Source organism: Plectropomus leopardus, chromosome 16 (genome assembly GCF_026936395.1).
Source record: "Plectropomus leopardus strain MGB_pleo_1.0 chromosome 16, ASM2693639v1, whole genome shotgun sequence".
Lineage (NCBI taxonomy): Eukaryota > Metazoa > Chordata > Actinopteri > Perciformes > Serranidae > Plectropomus > Plectropomus leopardus.
Genome location: NC_142191.1, coordinates 32,384,484 through 32,403,853, shown reverse-complemented (window position 1 = coordinate 32,403,853; position 19,370 = coordinate 32,384,484). Strand labels below are relative to the sequence as shown.

The window sequence follows — 19,370 nt, the reverse complement described above, 5'->3', positions numbered from 1 at the left end:
ATGATTGCTCTATTTGTCATAGAAGACATGGGGCCCTTTGAAACCCTTTGAAACCTGGGTTGACATCACTTTTCTTCTTTCTCAAATTTTGAGCACGTTGGTTTGCTTTCTTTAAAAATAATCAGAAAAAACAGCAATGAGCAGCAGAAATTATTTTTGGAAAATGATTTTTAAAGAAACAAGGCAAAAATGTTCAAAAAACTACATGTCTGATTATTAATATATTTTAAAATTAGTTATTAGTGTAATTATTTATTATTTCTAATAATAATAATAACAACAATAATAATAATAATAATTGCTATTATTATTATTACCTATGATTTTTAAAAGACCTCAAGGCAAGTTTCTCAGGTCTCAAGGGGTTATCTGCCCTCTGAACACTTGCTTCTGTCTGTCCCTGACCTTAAGAGTGGTTTGACTTCACTTGGGACATTTAAATGAGCAAGGAAGGCGTCAAGATAATGCAAAGAGCGGAGTTGGTTTTTTTGCTGCTGGTTTGGTTTGGTTCTCCAAAGCAGGAAGTTTAATATTTCTTTTTGAAATATACTTAAACATGTTTCAACAGTTTAGTTTTGGGTTGTTTTTTTGTAGTTGTTTGTTGGTTATGATAGTCTGTAGCTTACGTTTTGCAGTGTAATAATCTTACTCTTGCTTAGTTTCTGATGCTTCATAATATATTCTAGTTGCATGCTTTGTCGAATTTCCCACAATTATCACTACAGCAGTAACCCATAGTGGGCACTACTTTTTTTTTTTTTTTTTACATCTTATTATAAGCTTTGGCTAAATAAGTAAACAGATATTTTCAAGTGAAAAAAAAGAAAATCAATTGCACAATTTCAGAAAGTCCTTCATTCAACATATTATCACTGCTGATGCAATAACGTGTAAGCAGCATTTTAATACCGGCTGCAGAAGAGTTAATCAGAAGAGTTAATCTCATTGTAACATTGCACACATTGTAGCATTCCTACTAGTTTTAGACATTGACCTGTAGCATAAGACACAGTTTTACATTTTACACACTTTACACACTAGCACACACACATTTTAAGATTCACCTAGTGCTGTTGTCTATCACTGTATATCTTCACATGGTCAGTGGACTTCAGCATCTACATTTTACATTTTAGGTGTCCTTCTGCATCTGTTGTTTACGCTCTGGGGTGCTGCTACAGTAATGTCAACAAATGCATGTGGTGGGATGATGTGGCACGTGGTTATGTTTAGACGATAGCAGCACGTGCAACAACTGCACAGATGCTTAGATTTAGGGGAGGGGAGGCAATTGGGTAGGTGTAGATTCTACACCTACCCAGTTGCCTACACCTACCCATGTGATGTTTTTATTCTACACTGTAGAATAAAAACATCACATTCAAACAGGAAGTGAACACTGGATCCGCGTCAAATTCTGGATTTGTTGGACCAATCTATTGCCCCTCCCACTCGATAAGCACCCTAGCCCATCTTATATTATGTCATTATTGACAGCGTTATAACCCATCAAACATCCACAGTCATCTTCTAGTTTGGACGTGCTGACGTCCGTGCTGACATTGATAATGCTACTGGCTCACCGCGATCAGCTCTCGACTCTGTTGAATCCTTCAAGAAAAAATTTTGAAACCAACCGTGAAAATTTGAAAGAAATTGGCATTCAACCAACCTGGTTTAGTCTGGCCCTTCGCCATGCCAGAGCAAACTATTACTCATCATTAATTGAGGAAAATAAAAACAATCCTGGGTTTCTTTTCAACACTGTAGCCAGACTGACTCAGAGTCACAGATCCATAGAGCCTTGAATTCCTTTGGCCCTGAGCGGTGATGACTTTATGAGTTTCTTTAATGATAAAATTATAACTATTTGAGATAAAACCCATCACCTCTTGCCCTTAACTGACCTGACCTCGGACACAGGTAGCCTGGATATGGCAGCAAGGCCTGAAATTAATTTGGACCGTTTCTCCCCCATTGACCTTCGCCTACTCAACACTGATTTCTGCATCTAGAAAGTATGGGGTTTGTTTCAAACACCCCTCACACCTGACCTATAGGGACCTCTGTGCTCTGTATATTACGTATATATACGAATTACTGTTACCAGCAGCAGTTTAACCTGATGTCGTCCAGTGGTGTATCATGCAGACACTACGGGTTCATCTGGTCGCGTTCTCAGGTGATGCTGCCTGTCTGTGTTTCATATTGTCGCAATAGGCCTATGATACTCACTAGTGGTAGATCATGCAGATGTGACAGGTTCCCTGCTCTACTTGTCAAGTGGTTCAGCCTGCCTGTGTATCATATTGCCGCAGCAGGTGCCATCTAGCCTCCTGTGGTATTTCATAATGCCAAGAACTGTTCTATCTGGCCATGTTTTCATATGGTGATGTCCAACAGTGTATCATGTGGATGCGAAAGGTGGCTTTTGCTGTCTGGATCGTACACCAACAACACTGCCAAAACTGCAATATTTGACGCCTTTGAAATGAAAACGGGCTTACATTGCAAGTAAACATTCCACCTTAAAAGCTTCTGGCAGTGAGCTCTTTATAGACCGATCAACGAACTGCAGAGTTTACAGCTCCATGTTTTAGTACCGGAACAGTGTGCTACGTCCACAGCTTTTCATGATGGAAACGGAAAACTAACCAATTGATCGTGTACAGAACTGATCTGAACTAGACTGCTTGGTGGAAACAGGGCTTAAAGTAACTACAGCTTTCAAATATCTGTAGTGGAGTAGAGGTATAAATAAGCACACAATTAAAGTACTCAAATGAAGTACAAGTACCTAAAAATATTAAAGCACAGTACTTGAGTTCTTCCAATCACACCTCTGATCCCAGGTCTGATATGGATCAGTCTATGTGGCGTGTGATCGTGGATCAGAAAAATATTTAGTGAATAGAGTGAGGAAATAACCTAGATTTTCAGCATAAGGTTTTATGAGGCCAGCGGACTCAAGGAGAGCACAGACCCAGCTGGTGTCAGGCGACAGGCAGCTGCTATGTGACCTTCTGAAGGAGAACGCTTGATTTGGTAGACAAATATGCATGGAAAGCTGAAAGGCTCAGTGTGTGTGTGTGTGTGTGCACGTGCAGACTAGTCCGGCTGGCATGGAGATGTGCCATCAATGCAAATGGTCTTCCAATACAAAGTCGTGACATAAGTGCATCCCGTAACACCCCCTGCACAAACACACACACACGTACACACACACACCCTGTCCAGCCTAAGCCAGTCTTTTTTGGCAGATGTGTTCATTTTCTTTGACTCTGTTTCTGGTGTGGACCTGGCAGATGTGGAGCACAGTCAGACTTCTGTTTGATAACTATCAGTTAAACATCATCCTCGTGCATGTCACTGTGTGAGTGTGAAGCCAAGGTAAGACATTTTTATTCACGTATTTTTTATTTTTGTGAAAGAAATGAAATCTAAAAGTTGTCTATGTCGCAATTACCTGTACTCTACATCAGTTGTTCCCACCCAGCTTGCAGGGAAAATTCCCGCAACATTGGCCAGTGTTGCCTACATGTTGTAACAATATTTTAATTAAATTTTATTTTATGATTTTAATGTTCCAAGACTCTTTTGAGGATGTTTATTATTTCAAATAATGTTCCTTTAAGTTAAAATACTGACTAAGATGTAACGTAATAACTGCAGCATTCTTAGAATGTTTTGGTGACAGATCATAGAGTGTTCCTTTATAAAAAATGTTCCCACAATGTTTCATGAGAACAAAGAAAGAACATTTTCAAAGCAACATTCAGAACACGTTATTAAGACCTGAGATTACTTTTTTTTTTTTTATCAAAATGTCATGTAATGTGATATGTTAACCAAAAAAAAGAGAGGAAAAAGAATTTAAGAGGAAAGTTCTGGGAACTAGAACAAAACATGATAAAAACATTGCATTGTAACTTTCTCAGAATGTTCTTGAGCCAAAACTTACCAGCTAGTCAATATTTTCCCTTGGAACCTGGTTTCTAAGACAAATGAGATATTTTATTTATGGATATTTCATATGATACTGAACAATAGTAGGACAAGAGTTGTGTTCTTTGGATATTTTTAGTAACTTTTCATACAATTCTGTATGTACATTTATTTATTGTTTTTATTTAAACATTCATACATACTTTATAGGCTTCTTTTTTGACAAATTCTGCTGGGGGATTTTTTTGTGGGGTTTTTTGTTTGTTTTTTGCTCCCAGTGACATTTGGCCATTCCTCTGTTAGCATGTTGGTTGTTTGAGTTGTCTACTTCTCTGATGAAGGATGAGACTGTTTATGAGAGTGAAGACTCTGTGAATGTATGCTGCGTTTAGGTCTTCAGAATACCCTTTTCCTGTGAGATTTTTTTTTTCAGTTTAATTCTTAGATAATGATCTAAACATAACCCTTTGAAACCTGGAGCATCACCACTTATCTTGCGCTGCTCTCAGATGCCTTTCAGAAGTAATTAAACCTCTGAATCCTGAGAAAATTGATGTATTTTCTTTGAAAAAAAAGGTGGGTGAAAAAAGCCGTTAAAATGAAATGCTCTACAATTGGCAAAAAATTCAGAGGATTTTGAAAAAAATATTTTTAATTAATTTAATTTAATGTTCATTCCAAGGGGCACAGCATATTAATGAACATAAGTATAAATAACATGATAACATGATAACACCCTTTTTAATTTTTTATTTTGGCTTTATATTTTTATTACTTCAAGTAATTTCCTTCCCTTGTGACTACTGTCTTGCTAATTTTTGGGTATTTCTTTTTTCGTTGCTCTTTGTCTTCTTCAAATATTTTTGAAAGTAATCAAGCCAGTGTGCTCAGGTTTCATAGGGTTAACAAAAATTTTATTTCATTAAGTTTTACTTCACAGAAATGAATGAAATGCTTAATAGTACAAATAGTTGCTCCCAGAAACAAAATTCGAAGAAAAAACTTGCTTATGATACTTTGTAAGAATTTCTCCTTAAGATCAAGAAGTCGGTTCTGGTAAAGATAAAAGTTTTTCAGAGATCACATTAGCCCTTAAGCGAGCTACTAACCTGGATGACAGTGAGTTAATGCTGAAGATTAGAAGGTGCAGAGAGAATGCTTGTGGTCAATCTTACAACGGATACTTACACATCTCCCAACCAAGGTAATAAAGACAATGCCAGAAATAAAGTGATCACAACACTAAAATAAATGCAACTGGAAAAATAGGAGTTTCATATTATGACACTATTCATCTGTGAGTGACCACACCTTGCAGGCTCACAAAAGAGTGTGTGTAGGCAGGTTTCGATTTTCGATATTTTCAAATTGTTGATAAAACACAATCACGTGATGACTGCGTTTCCACTGAGTGATGTTCTGCAACTTCTCCTCTGGTGATAACATTCCAAGAAGCATGGAAAAACATTAGTAGCTTTATTTCTATTACAGCCACCGCATTAGCCGTCATTATTAAATTTACAAATAATAATAATGTTATTTTCTAAGCACTTTTCTCACGCAATTACCTTATTTGTTTTTTGGCTATTTATGCTTAACCAATTTCTTTCTTTTTTTTTTTTGGTCATTTCATCTTCAGTTGCTCGTGCCATCTTTCCATGATCTGAAACATATCAAGCCAATTTGCTCATTTTCGAAAGGGTTAATTATATTTAATTGGAATACTGTACATCTCTGCCAATCAATGATCCCAACAGAAAAGAGACACTGTGCCCTCCAGAATGATTATTATGATAATGCATGTGACATTGAGGTGTTCCTGTAATTGACCCTGGATGACTATGGATCAGTGCATGTATCCATTTGTGTGTATGTTGGTATGGTTACTGTATGTAAACACACATCATAACACAAGTGCATGTCATCCAGTGTGATATAACCACAGAGAGGAAGAAATATCTCAGGAAAATGAGGTAGGTTTAACCACGCACCACATCCACTGGCCTCTGACCACGCTGGTTGCATGTAGCCACATGTGGGCACGATGTGAACACTGCACTGTTACATTGTTTGTTCACATGGTCCAAATTCAAAGTGATGCAAACAAGTTTGGAGGAAAAACAGATAGCTGCTGATAGGACATTCTGGAACAAATATGCTACAATGGTGTTAGTGCACCGTTGTCAGACTCATAGTCAAATTTGCACCAGCTGATGTAAAAAAAACCAACACATAAGTCAAATAAAATGTCTATAAATATCTGTCTCTTTCTGGAAGGGGGTTGTTTGTTTTACCTTAACAGTAACAGGCATATGGCTGTCTGATCAACAAAATAAACAGTACAGTAACTACGAAATCATACATAGAAGGAGAAAGAGAGACATGCAGACCAGCAATAATATTTACAATAACACTGATGACAATAATAATAGAAAGATGAATACTACTACTAATAATAATAATAATAATAATTATATAATATACATACATATATGAAATAAATAAAGACATGTATATATTTATTTAGGATAGTATAAATGTGACAATAATAATCATATCTTGATCTTACTTAAAATAATCTTGGAAGCTTGCAAAAGGAAAGTAATTGTACTATTAATCTTAATTTATGTTTACTTTATGTCTAAAAACTTAAAAATGTGAAATGTGGAATTATCTTGGTTTTGGGGTTCTTGTTTTTTTTCTAAGTGTTTGCAGCTTTAGGAAACCGAGTTAGTCTAAAGTTAGTCACAAAGACAGCAGCGTTTCATGCCGACACAGCAGGTGCCTTACAGCCATCAGCTGGCGATAAGTGCATCATAACCAGATCTGCATTCTCATGTGATGAAGTCCAGTGGCATTCACACAAAAGAGGCTTTTTGGATTTGCAGAATGACGCCAAAAGCTCTGTCAAAGCAGCGTTATTTTATGTTTGCATTGAGAGCAGGCTGGTATCCTGGGTGCATCTGTTGTTGACATTCTGAGATGGCGTGTCAGTTCACACCTATTATGTGGATTGTGTATTTTCAAAATACAATTCCTTTTTCATGGGAAATGTACAATTTCTGCTCCTTAGACGCATACAGTCTTTTTCAAAATAAGGGTACAATGTCACACACATTTTATATCAGCCCTGTTTTTCATGTATCAACTGTATGGTGGCGTTTCCCTGCCCTGCTCAGGGAAGAGACGACCAGAACTCACAACAGCCACATTCACAGTCACTGCAAAGCCAGCAAAAGCCCTGCAAGCAAAACATTGTTTGAGAGTAACATATTAATGCACAATATTTGCAAAAAAGATGTCCAGATGACACAAAAAAACTGAATGGCATATAGTTCATTCACTGAAGCTACAAACACTGAGAATATGAGGATAATATGAGACTAGGTATATGCATTTGTGAGTGCATACATTTCCAGTCATCTTGTTCCTTAACTACTGTTAATATAGGTTTACCTTCCTCTCTACACTAGGAGAACAATGTCCGCCAGGATGTTTATCTTCCTCTTTGGAGCTGCGTACATCTGTTATCAGGTAAACATGCTCTTAAATGTGATATTTATTTTTGGACAGAAATAACTACAGAAATTTTGATTAATATTCAACTTTAACCCTTTGAAACTGGACTGAATTGGCTCATTGTCTTGAACATGTAAAGAAAGCAATGAGCAACAAAAGAAGAAATGACCCAAAAATTTGCAAGAAAATAACAGTCTCAAAGGGTTAATCTTTTTTCTATATTCTAATTTTCTATTTTGACTTAAAAATAAAATTGACAAAAACTTTGTATATTTAATCTGTGTTTATTTGGAATACAAATAAAAGAATAAAAGAAATATATTTTTTGATTTCACAGAAGATGGAATGACACCAATGACCTTTTTTTGTTTGTTTGCCATTGCAGGTCCTTGCAACAGGTGAGGTGTTGGGGTATGTTGTCATATGGGATGCTTTTGTTTGTTTGTTTAAAACAAACAAACAAACACCCCCAAATTTCAAAACTGTAAAAAAAAAATTAAAAAATTGACAAAACAAAATTCAAAATTACAAATAAAAATAAAAAACATCCTAAAAAAAAATCTAGAAAATCAAATTAAACTAAATTACCCAAAATACCTTAAAATTGTTTGAAAATTTGAAAAAACAACCCACTAAAAATAGATTTTAAAAAAATCCTAAAAATGAAAAAATATTAAAAATTTGAAAGAATAAAAAATTATAAAAAGACTGAAATGTTTATCACTCTGCAGTTAATTTTCTGTCAACTAGCTAACTGATTAATCAACAACCCATTTCAGTTGTACTAGTATAAACTGTTGGTAATTTAATTCATAACATTATATTATATAATCTTCTCATTTTTCTAAATGAAAGTAACTCAAGTGTTCAGATAAATGAGGGGAAATAAAAAGTACAATGCTATCCTCTGAAATGTCAGTGGAGTAAAAGTATAAAGTGACATGAAAGTACTCAAGTATGGTACTTGAGTAAATGTTTTTGGTTACATGCCCCTAACATTAACCATCTTTCCGGTTGTTTCCTTTATTTTGTGGTGACATGTTTTTGGGTAATGTACTCCTGTAAACCCCTTTTTGATTCAAGTTGCTTAACCTAAAAAGAGAACACATCAAAATTAGTCTCATGTTGTTGTTGAAGATTACTACCTTGGTGAGATGATGGTGGAGAGTAATGTCACCCTGGAGGCCCAGACCATCCTGTCAGCTCTGAACACAGCGAAGCTTCAAGTGGAAATTCCTATTCAAAGTTCCCATTTGGTGACAGTCTTACATACTGAGCTGGTCGCAGGTATGAAACACCTTCTGTATTTGATTAGTCCAAAGAGCTTTTGTTTATTACAGTGGGTGGGAAATGAGTAAAGCATGTAACACAGTTTGGTAATAGAAAGATATCGAGCACACCATATCTTTAGTCCAACTAAAACTGAACTTTCAAAATGCATGCAAAACATGGCTGAAGCCCAATTTCTCAAAGTCGGACTACCACACCTATATAATACTGTGGGGGTTGATTTATTCTTTCATGTATACACCTCAGTCGGATCTAAACTGGTCTCAGTGTTCTGCACATGCTTCATAGTCCCTGCACAGAAAATACATTTTGCTCAGGTTCCTTCCATTTCTCTTGATGATCATCATTGATGGTTGGTTTTAGAACCCCATCCCCCCCACTAACACCAAACATAGACATCTTTAGCCTCGTAAAAAGTCTCACTTTAAGTGCTTATTGTCACTTAAGTAAGGATACTCAACTTGCCCATACATGATTCGAGAATTTTATAACATTTCTAGAATTTAGGACATTGCTCGGATTTAGGATATTCCTCAGGAATTTAGGAAATTTCTAGGATTTTGGTACCAATCTAGGGTTTTAGGACATTTCAAGGATTAAGGATGTTTTGAGGATTTAATAACATTTCTAGTATTTTAGGACATGTCTTGGATGTTAGGACATTTGTAGGAATTTAGCACATTTCTAGGATTTAGGATGTACATAGGATTTTAGGACAGTTATGGGATTTTAGGACATTTCTAGGGTTTAAGACATTTTCTTGACTCTTAGAACATTTCTAGGAATTTAGGACATTTCTAGGATTTCGGTACTGTTCTGGGATTTTAGGACATTGCTATGATTTTAGGATATTTCTCACATTTAAGAACATTTCTAGGAATTTAAGACATTCCTATGATTTAGGATGATGCTTGGGACTTTTCTTGGATTTTAGTGCCCCCCCCCAAAAAAAAAAAAACAACCAAGAACTGGGCTTGCTCCACCATTTTACCTGCAGTAAATTCAGTTGATTGGACTTGATTTGGAAAGGCACATACATACATACATATTGAAAAACAGTTTCAAGAGAAACAGTAGCATGCTGAACACTGTTGTGTTACCCAGGTGCACTGCCTTGTAACAAGGTGCACGTTTTTATGTACGCTGCAAAGCCCCCTGTGGCAAATTGTCTGATAATGGGCTTTGTAAATAAAGTTGAACTGAAATAGTATTAAATTGAAGTTTCCAGGGATTTTAAGGATCTGTGCTTCTCTTGCCAGAGTGCGTGATTGTTGGGGATGAATCGTCTTGCAGCTGCAGTGTTGGGTACATTTGGAGCAATGAAGTGTGCTACACGTACAACTGTTGCCGTGAAACTACTTGCAAACAAAATGTGTCGCACATCACACCACTTTGCATTGCCAAAGTCCAAGGTAACGCCCCCAGTTAGTCTGAGATAGATCTCCCTACATTAATAAGTCTGAAAATGTTGATATCAGAACTGAAACTAATTATAATGTCTTCATCAATACAGTTCGCATCACTGGATCAGTTACATTGAATACAGGCACCTGGGATGGAACCCAGTCTAGCAAGGTACGTCTCACTTTGGTCACAAATTTATATTTATATTTTCTCGAGGATGTTTACCACTGTAATACATAGGTCAAATGTAAATGATTTCCTGCTTTTTCTTTTTAAGCTTACAGATGGCTTTAAATTACTGAATGGATTTGAGAACCTGAATGTTACGGGTCCAAGGTATTGTTCTTTACAATGATATGGATGTTCCCATATTCTTTTTTTCATAGAATAAGATCTTAGAATGAAAATGAATGGTGCCACAGCAGCTTTAGCTTTTTGTTTTTACAAGAATTTAATAGGTAGAGGCTTTTGGGGGGATTTGTTTTTCATTGAAGGATGAACTGCTTGTGAGATGCTGTGTTCGCTTGTGCTTGATGGCTGCATTTACCCTTTACACCATTCTTATTCAATTTACACAGGGACCAACAACACAAGTGACCTTAAATTTTCAGGCCTCTATTCAAATCTTGTCAAAGATTGGATTGAAAATAGGAAGAATCTGTTCAGACAAACCATTGCTAAGACCCGATAATGTCCTTAAATCCTAAAAAAGTCCTGAAGAAATGTCCTGAAATCTGAGAAATGTCCTTAAATCCTAAAAAAAAAAAATCCTAAAAAAAAAAAAAAAAAATGAAACAAAAATGCTTAATTAGTACATTTTGTTTTTTGTTCTGCTATTTAAAACATCATCAGGAAGCTAAGGTTTGTGTAAGCCATCATGCCTTGGCTAAAAGCATCTCAGTTCAAAATCTCATGTTACTTTTATCCCAGATCCAAACACATCTTTTCTGACTCGCTAACCACTTATCTTTCATTGATCTTTGCCAAATCGTAAAGGTCAGACAACAAAGTTGCTGACTTTGAGGCAACTGTCACCGTCAAAATGACGACTCAGAAACTTCTAAATATTGTGACAGACCTGGAAACAAATCTTAAGGCCGTGCTTCAGGTCAACACCGAAGGTCAGTATGAGAGTGTTGCTGTTTATTGTCATTTATTTAGATCATGTTGACTCTGTTGAATCTGCTGTACTGCATGCTCTCAGTATACTGCTATTTTTGGGTTTTGCACTGTGAGTATATTAAGCAATGATGCATCAGACTCATTATCTGTGGTTTATATTCATTTTATTTATCTATTTGTGTTTGATATATAACGTGAAATTTGAGTATATGGATTAAAAGTCTAAATATATTGATTGACAGTATGACTATATAAAATGAAACTTAAGAATGTGGTATGAAATTTGCAAATGTGGAATGACAATCAAAAATATGGAACAAAACTTGACAATATTGAATTGAATTTGACAATATGGAACAAAACTTTAAAATATGGAATGAAACTTGGGAATATGGAACAAATCTTGAGAATTTAAAATTGAATTTGAAAATATGGAAAAAAAAATTGGAGACATGGAACAAAATTTTAGAAAATTAAATTAAACTTGTTAATATGGAACAAAACTTGAGAATATGAAACACATTTTAAGGGTATAACTTTGATATGGATGAAACTTGTAAATATGGAACAAAACTTGAGAATATTAAATAAATTCCAAGAATATGGACACAAATTAAGAATACAGAATGAAACTGTATTAGAATTCAGAATACTGAATAAAATTTGAAAAAATGGAATGAAAATTTACAACATAGAGCAAAATTTGAGAATATGGCAGAAACTTCATAATACTGAAGAAACTTTAGGGAAAGAATATATATGTATTTATATAAAATCATTTCCTACTTGTAACAGTAAAGAAGGATTAAAGGATGCTTTAAAGAGTGTCAGCTGCAGGGAATTCAGTAATGGCTTTAGCTGATCAGCCACAATGGCTGATGTCAGAGTTGACCGTGGTTATTGTTGTGAGGATCATTCTTATTTGCCCAAAACACAAGAATAACAGTCTAACGTTGACTTAAGAAATTGGTATGTTCATTACACCCTCAATGTAGTATGACTGATGGCTTTGGCTAAAGCTGAGATTATGAAAATAAAAGGCCATGATGTTTATCTATTTGTGAATGCGCTCATGGAAATTTGCATTGTGAATTTAGATATGTTATGTGCAAATTAGACAAAGTGGACGAATTTGGTAAAGGCCAGAGTTTGTCACCATAGTCTCTTAGATTTCTTGAAAAATGTATCAGTTTTCCCCTTCTTAAGATACTTGCCATTGGCCAAAATAGAAAAAAAGAAAATCATTACCAATAAGCCACTGAGATGTGTGAGTGTGCATCATATAGACTGAACCAGAAAGTGTTGAGGTATCCTACTCTGCACCAAGGTCTTGCATAGACAAATGACAGTAGAAACTTATAAACCAGTGGACTGACATTGGAAGGCTTTACCGTCTGCTTCTGGCCTAATCGTAATGACTGTGTTGATGTGTATTTATATTGCCTACCTCACACAGGAATGGTCACCATCGAGTCTCCAAATGGTACAGTGTGCTACGAGTCTGAGCCAACACTAAAATGCACATATGAGGAGGTAACCAGCAGTGCTGCCTGGTACATGAGCAGGGGGAATAGCCGTTTTGGGCTAAATAACGGCAGTGTGGTGAAACTGCACCACAACTGTGCCTCAGCGGCATCTTGTGTTGCTGTTACTCTCAAAGAGGTGACAGGCATCTGGTCAGGCAAGTACAAAGCTGAAATTAAGATCAAACTAAAATTATGATTAATTTTATTTATATTCTGTAGCCCCTTTTACACAGAGATGGTATAGAGCTGCTATTAAATCCCTTCTTTATGCCTCCTTTGCATTTCTAAATAGAACCAAACAACTGTGAAAATGAAAATACACAGTCTGACTAATAACTGGAAAACAATCAGTGACATCAGTAGAATCCTGCATGTAATGAAACCTAATTAACTACACCAGCAAGTGGCATGAACCTTAGTAACGACCTGCAGACATGTTTTCTAGTCCCTGTTGAGTCTGCCCGCCAACTTGTGTTTATGCTTTCTGGAGATCGTGCGATTTTCCAAACTAAATAAATACACCAAACATAAACACAGAAATGCTCAGCTTGCTCAGTCTTACAACTAAGATATGTGCTGACAAAAAAATATATAATAAAAATATCCAGCTTTAGTGTTTACATACCCAAACTTTACCTTTAGTCCAAAAAACAAAAAAATTAATAGAAAAATGAGAGATTGTTTCCAAAAACAACTGAATATTCTGCTTCAATCCATATTTGATGGTGTTAAGCCTCTCAAAAACAAACTGCAGTACTGCAGTTCCAATCACAGCCTATATTTTCCAACATGCCCAGTGCTGGACTGAGTAGTTTTTCTTTTTGCAGTGAAGTTTGGTGTTTAATGTTCAATCACACAAATGTCACTTTTTGTCAGTGTTTATAATGTGTCTGTTCAGAAAATGGTGGTTATCCTGGTTTTTGTCACCTTTTTGTTAGTTTATAGTTTACACCATTGGTGAGCTGACTGTAACTTTACATTAGGTCAGGTATTTACTCCTGTGAACACACTCTTCTTTGATATAGAGAAACTGATGTTTCCTGTCTGAATGATACAAACATTTCTTCAAGACCAAAAATCAAGACATGGCAAGTAATTCATACAAAGATGAGGAAAGTGTGTTGTCATGCAGATTTGAGCACACACAAGTGTCTTGTGGACAAATCAGATCACTTAGTCAGTACAACTTGTTGTATAATATATCAGTAACGGAGACATTTTACTGACACACCACTACTTTTAAATTTTGTATTTCTGTGTATTGGAATTGTTTGTCCAAGACAAATGTGCTGGTGACGCTTCTGATGTGAGTCATTTGTTCACCTCCATGCTCCCTGCAGGCTTATACGAGTGCGGATTCACTCTCGGGTCGGTCACGCACACAGCCAAGGCCCAGCTGAGTGTGGCACTCCTGCCTGATGTGATCACTCTGAAGATCAACCCTCTTTCTGTAGACTGTTCAGCAAAGGACACTGAATATGTTGCAATCGAGGTCACTGCCACCATCCTAAATAGCACAGAGGACTTTGTCGTTGAGGGGTTCTACAGAACGGAACCACCCACTAAACCATCTAAGACCTGTAAGACTAACCTACAGTATCTCTTAACCCTCATCTTGTCCTTGGGGTCAATCTGACCCCAAATGAAATCCTTTGCTATCAAATGTATTTTTTATACTAGTGTAAACGAGTTCTGTTAGCCCTAAATTCCAAAATGAAGGGAAAAAATTGTGGTAATGGATTGGACTGAAGTAAGATTAAATGTGTAACACAGAATTGATTGACAATTTATACAAAATGCTTTAAATAAAAGTCAAACCAGGGTGAGGTCAGAATGACCCCAGTGGACAAAAGGTGTATGGCTATCAGGAGGACATTATGATCATCATCTGTCACCTCTTGTTAGCTGCAGTACACAAACATTGTTTTCAGATTCAGTGAGTTTAGGCCGTGTTTCTAAGAGCTGTCGCTATTGGTCAGTGGTTCACATCCATCTACTAATGACGACAGCTCTTAAAGGACATAGCCTCTATGATATAGAACTACATTAACTGATGACATCAATGCAAATTTGAATTCACAATATTTTTGCAAAATGCATGTACATTTCCACTACAACAAACCTAACCCTAAAACTACTATTCATCTTTCTTTACAGCTGATGGAGGCAATCTGGTCTATACTTTCAACGTTCAAGTCAGTTGCGAAAAAATTCCTCAACAAGTCTTTAATGTTACTTTCAAGAACAGGATTGAGCAAAAGAGAAGTGCAGCCGTGAATATTCCAGTCATTTATGGTAACTCTAAATTCTTTTAATTCTATATCAGCTGCTTTGTTTCAATTAAGGCTAGGGCAGAATATAATATATCTCACATTGGCATAATACTGCATTACTTTGTTATTGTTTAGTTTATTTACAATGTATTTTGCATCAAGTAATGATTTTTTGTATTTGTTTCCAAGAGGGTGAAAAAATTTGCAAAGAAGAAACATTGGAAGGAGAATTTTGGCCAGACACGCCAGCTGGAAACACATTGATTAATCGAACATGCACACCGGGCAGAGTTGGTTATAAGTCACGCACTTGTGGTAATACTTCTGTATGGCAAGATGTGTATAATTATTGCGTCGACGAAGAGTTGGGCAAAGTGGTGGAGTCTGCAGATGTGAGTTTGACACTTCAGCTTATGACCTTAAAATGAGCTTCTGTCTGACTGTTGATGTATATTTTTTATTCACATGGTAATGTCAAAATCTTTTAAATATTTAATGTAGTTACCTATTGAAATAATGAACATTAAGCAGTATTGAAACTAATTCTGTTAAACAACAAGTGCATTCATTCAATTCGACTGTTGCAGCTATCTCTGGGATTGCTCTCCCTGTGACAATCTATTCAAGTTCTGCCCAGTTAGCACAAGCTATAACAGTAGTAGCAGCTAACATCCAAGACTGAATCGTTAAACAGTATCACCACACTTAAACTGATGACTGTAATCACTCAGACTCTGTGGCTAAATCCATTAATAATCCTCAGGTAACATTAGCCATGGGAAGCTAACTAAGTTGTTTTTATGATAGCCTGGCACCTATGCAATATGCATATAACTATCCTTTCATCAATTTTTACTAACGCTAACCATGTACTTAACCTCAGCCTAGCTGCATGCTTTAGTTGCTATGCTTTTGTTGATATTGTTGTGTTGGTTGCAGCATCACAGAACATCAGCAGCAGACGCAGGAGGATACTTAGAGTGAAACATGTAGCTGCAAATGTCCACTGACAAAGCGGCGATATGTAACAACTTAGAATGAGATCGTGTTGGTTACTTAATTTTTTCAATTCCATTACTGGTATCAAATGAAGAAGTCTTTTGGAATCATTATCTTTTACTCTATCTTCAGCCCATCAGTGTTCATAAAGCACAAAAAATCAACTTGTGTGTCTTTGGCCTACAGTAACACCTCACTGCTCTGGGGACAAATTAGCTGACAGAACCTAAGAAATGACACTTATACAAATGTAAGCTATGTTTGGTGTAATCTTGTTTGTATCTGGTTAATAGTGTGCTTTTACCATTAGCTACTATGCTAACTTGCTAAATTTAGTTTAGTTAGTTACTTATAAAACTCATGCCGTTTGTTTTTAACATTTAATGTTATTGTTAGTGACTCAAGTTACTGTGACTAAAAGAGATTACTGCACCAAGGCCAACATTTTTATTTTTCTCTACAGATCTGAGATACAGTCCAGTCTCTAGCTAGCTAATTTTAGAATACTGTAATTATCTACCGCTTACTCTAAATATCTTATTATTCTTTTTATTAATTAATTAATTGCTTTGTGTATTTTAACAAGTACAATTAAACTGTTTGCAACAGAATATTAAAGCTTTAGCTACTTTTCCACTTGATCTTGAAAACCCCCTCAAGGTTATTGTAGTTTTGACCAATATACAAAAAGCTTTAACTTATATTAGTTACAACTTATAATTCTAATTATCTTATATTGTGTATTAGTTTTGCCATCTGAGATTTGAAAATGTTAAACCTTAGTATCTCAAAACCACTCAGATCACAGATGGAACCTTATTGTTCCAAGGTCAATACTGTTTAGATGAGCTGAGAAAGAATTGTTATACGCACTTCGCGTAGGTGCAAAGCTTTTGAAAAACTTAAATGATGAAAGAAGGTAACATCTCCACGCCACTCAAGACAACGTTTCAAACCCACTTGAATCTTTGTCAGGTCAAAAAGAAAAAAAAAGTTTGAAAGGATGAAACCACACATTATTTAAACATAATGCACACCAATAGGCTGATAATCTCTATGGTTACAGGTATGGTTAACAATCTGAGGCCATTCAGGGTAATTAAATAATTGACAATAAACAATTAAACTGATTACATAGAAAATACATTGAATGCATAGACAAAAAAGTGATGTCAAGTTCATTACAAAAACATAAAGCCGACTTCAGTGAATAAAAACATTATAAAAATCAAAAATCTTAATATCACCAAACATCTTTTTTTTTAATCAAAAACATAATATAATATATAATATTAAAATCATCATAAGAGTCATCATCACCTATGTTCAAAGTTGTATTAGATCCACTAACAACAAATGTCTAAAATGAAGAACATGTCTAGTTCCAATAAAAGAAAATAATGTTTTAGTTCAAGTTCCAATGAAGGAAAAAGGGGGAAAAGCATACATCCATAAAAGAGTGAACATGTCAATGAGGAGAGATGCACACTTATTATATAAACAAAAACACCTTTCTATATTAATGTTTGCACTTTTAGTGTGTCAAAATCTCTAAAAATATATATATACAATGATACACAAAACACAATGAAACACAGAAAAAGCCCTAAAAAACACAATAATTTGATTTAGAGGAATAGTTTAATCTCCTATTCTTGGTTTAAACCTCTGAGTGTCAATGTTTGGAGGCTGAAAATGTGGAGACTCTCTCTCTGAAGTAAGAGAGTATTTAAATCTGTTCCTGGTCTTGGAGACCTAACGTGCTCAATGCCAGTATATCTCATGGAGGCCACAGAGTGATTAGCGTTGTTGTCTTGAATGAATTTGTGTGGCATGGAGTATGCAGGCGTTACCTTCTTTTGTTTTCCACTACTGTTCAGATCCCATCAGCATTGTGTGTGAGGATGTAATGTGTGTGCTTTTGCTAACTGTTTTAAGGAGATTCTGTTTTTGTTTGCTTGTTTGTTTCAAGAACTTCGCAAAGGGGCTCGGGGCTACACAAGAGGAGGCCAAGACCATATTTCAAGGACTTAAGAACAGCTCTGCATTGAATTCTGATGAAAGTGACTCTTTGGCAGATGTTACAGCTTCCATCAATATTCTTAATGTAATGGCCGGTGCATCGGAAACATTTCCTTTGAAAGAGGATGTTTTTCCTGTAAGTCCCTTTTGAATATTATGACTTATTTTTAAACAATGTCTTTATTGGGGTTTTCTATTATAACAGCTGAAAGCCATAAAATGAAAAGGCAAGCAAAAAGAAAAAAACAAGAAATCAATAACAGCAACAACAACAACTATTATTTTTATTATTATTATTATGATTATTATTATTATTATTATTATTATTATCATTATTATCATTAATTAAAGTTTCAAACTGAATCATTGTTTCATTTTATTAATAAGATTATTTTTATTATTAAGTTTTATTTTATTATTAAATTTTATTTGCAATAACAAAGAAACAGGATAACATGCAGTCAGAGAGGTACAGGTTAATTCCATAGAAAATTAAAAGAAAGTAGGGAGATGAACTGTAGTTGTGCATGGTCAAGATTTGAATTATTATTGTAGGAAAGCCGCTTTGTTGAGAAAATTTCGGCCAAAAAGTATTTGTGCTATTTATTAATATTTGTGATAACAGTAATCATGTAAATAAATACAAGGGCAGTCAGTAATATCTGCATGTAAAAGCACATACATATATAAAAATAATACTTTTTTTTGAGGGGAAAAAAAGAAGAGAGAATACATGAATAAACAAAAATAATACCAGACACAATATACAGATGAATGAGCAAATACTGATAAAAGCACAAATGAAAGTAGAGGTTAAACACAGATGTTGTTACGGTAGTTGCAATGTACAGAAATCCAGAAGATTATGTGGACTACAACACTTAATATTTAATATTCTGATTTCCCTGACCCAACTCCCATCTTTGGTTTTATCAGTCTTTATCAATATTTTGTTTCAAAAATTCCAGATTCCCATATATTTTCAAAAGCTGGCAACTTTCCTTTTAGTTTTTTTCAAAGCAGCACATGTTGATAAATCCTTAATATATTGCTTGATACTTGGTGTGTTCATATCTTTCCTGTTTATATCTATCCTATACCTATTTCTCTCTTAGCTTGTAGGAGACACAAGTCTATTAGCAGTCATGTTATGCAGTTTTGTCATCTCTCTAACCATGTCAAGAACCTCCCTCCAAAAACTTCTGATTATTATTACTTTTACTGTAATATACATGAGCTGTGTTTGAAACCGTCCCCTCATTCCCTTTTT

At 35.3% G+C, this 19,370-nt stretch overlaps 1 protein-coding gene across 1 annotated transcript in view; it reads left to right on the top strand.

The window, feature by feature from the left end:
• Positions 1–3,225: 3,225 nt before the first annotated feature.
• Positions 3,226–19,370, top strand: part of adgrf3b (adhesion G protein-coupled receptor F3b) — a 23,041-nt gene continuing 6,896 nt past the window's right edge. Inside the window, exons 1-13 of the mRNA XM_042503987.2 lie at positions 3,226–3,390; positions 7,419–7,479; positions 7,850–7,862; positions 8,602–8,751; positions 10,014–10,166; positions 10,268–10,329; positions 10,436–10,494; positions 11,155–11,279; positions 12,737–12,961; positions 14,147–14,386; positions 14,964–15,101; positions 15,269–15,471; positions 18,051–18,236. Coding sequence (XP_042359921.2) covers positions 7,426–7,479; positions 7,850–7,862; positions 8,602–8,751; positions 10,014–10,166; positions 10,268–10,329; positions 10,436–10,494; positions 11,155–11,279; positions 12,737–12,961; positions 14,147–14,386; positions 14,964–15,101; positions 15,269–15,471; positions 18,051–18,236 — 1,608 coding nt within the window. The 5' untranslated portion in view covers positions 3,226–3,390; positions 7,419–7,425. The remainder of the gene's footprint in view (positions 3,391–7,418; positions 7,480–7,849; positions 7,863–8,601; positions 8,752–10,013; positions 10,167–10,267; positions 10,330–10,435; positions 10,495–11,154; positions 11,280–12,736; positions 12,962–14,146; positions 14,387–14,963; positions 15,102–15,268; positions 15,472–18,050; positions 18,237–19,370) is intronic.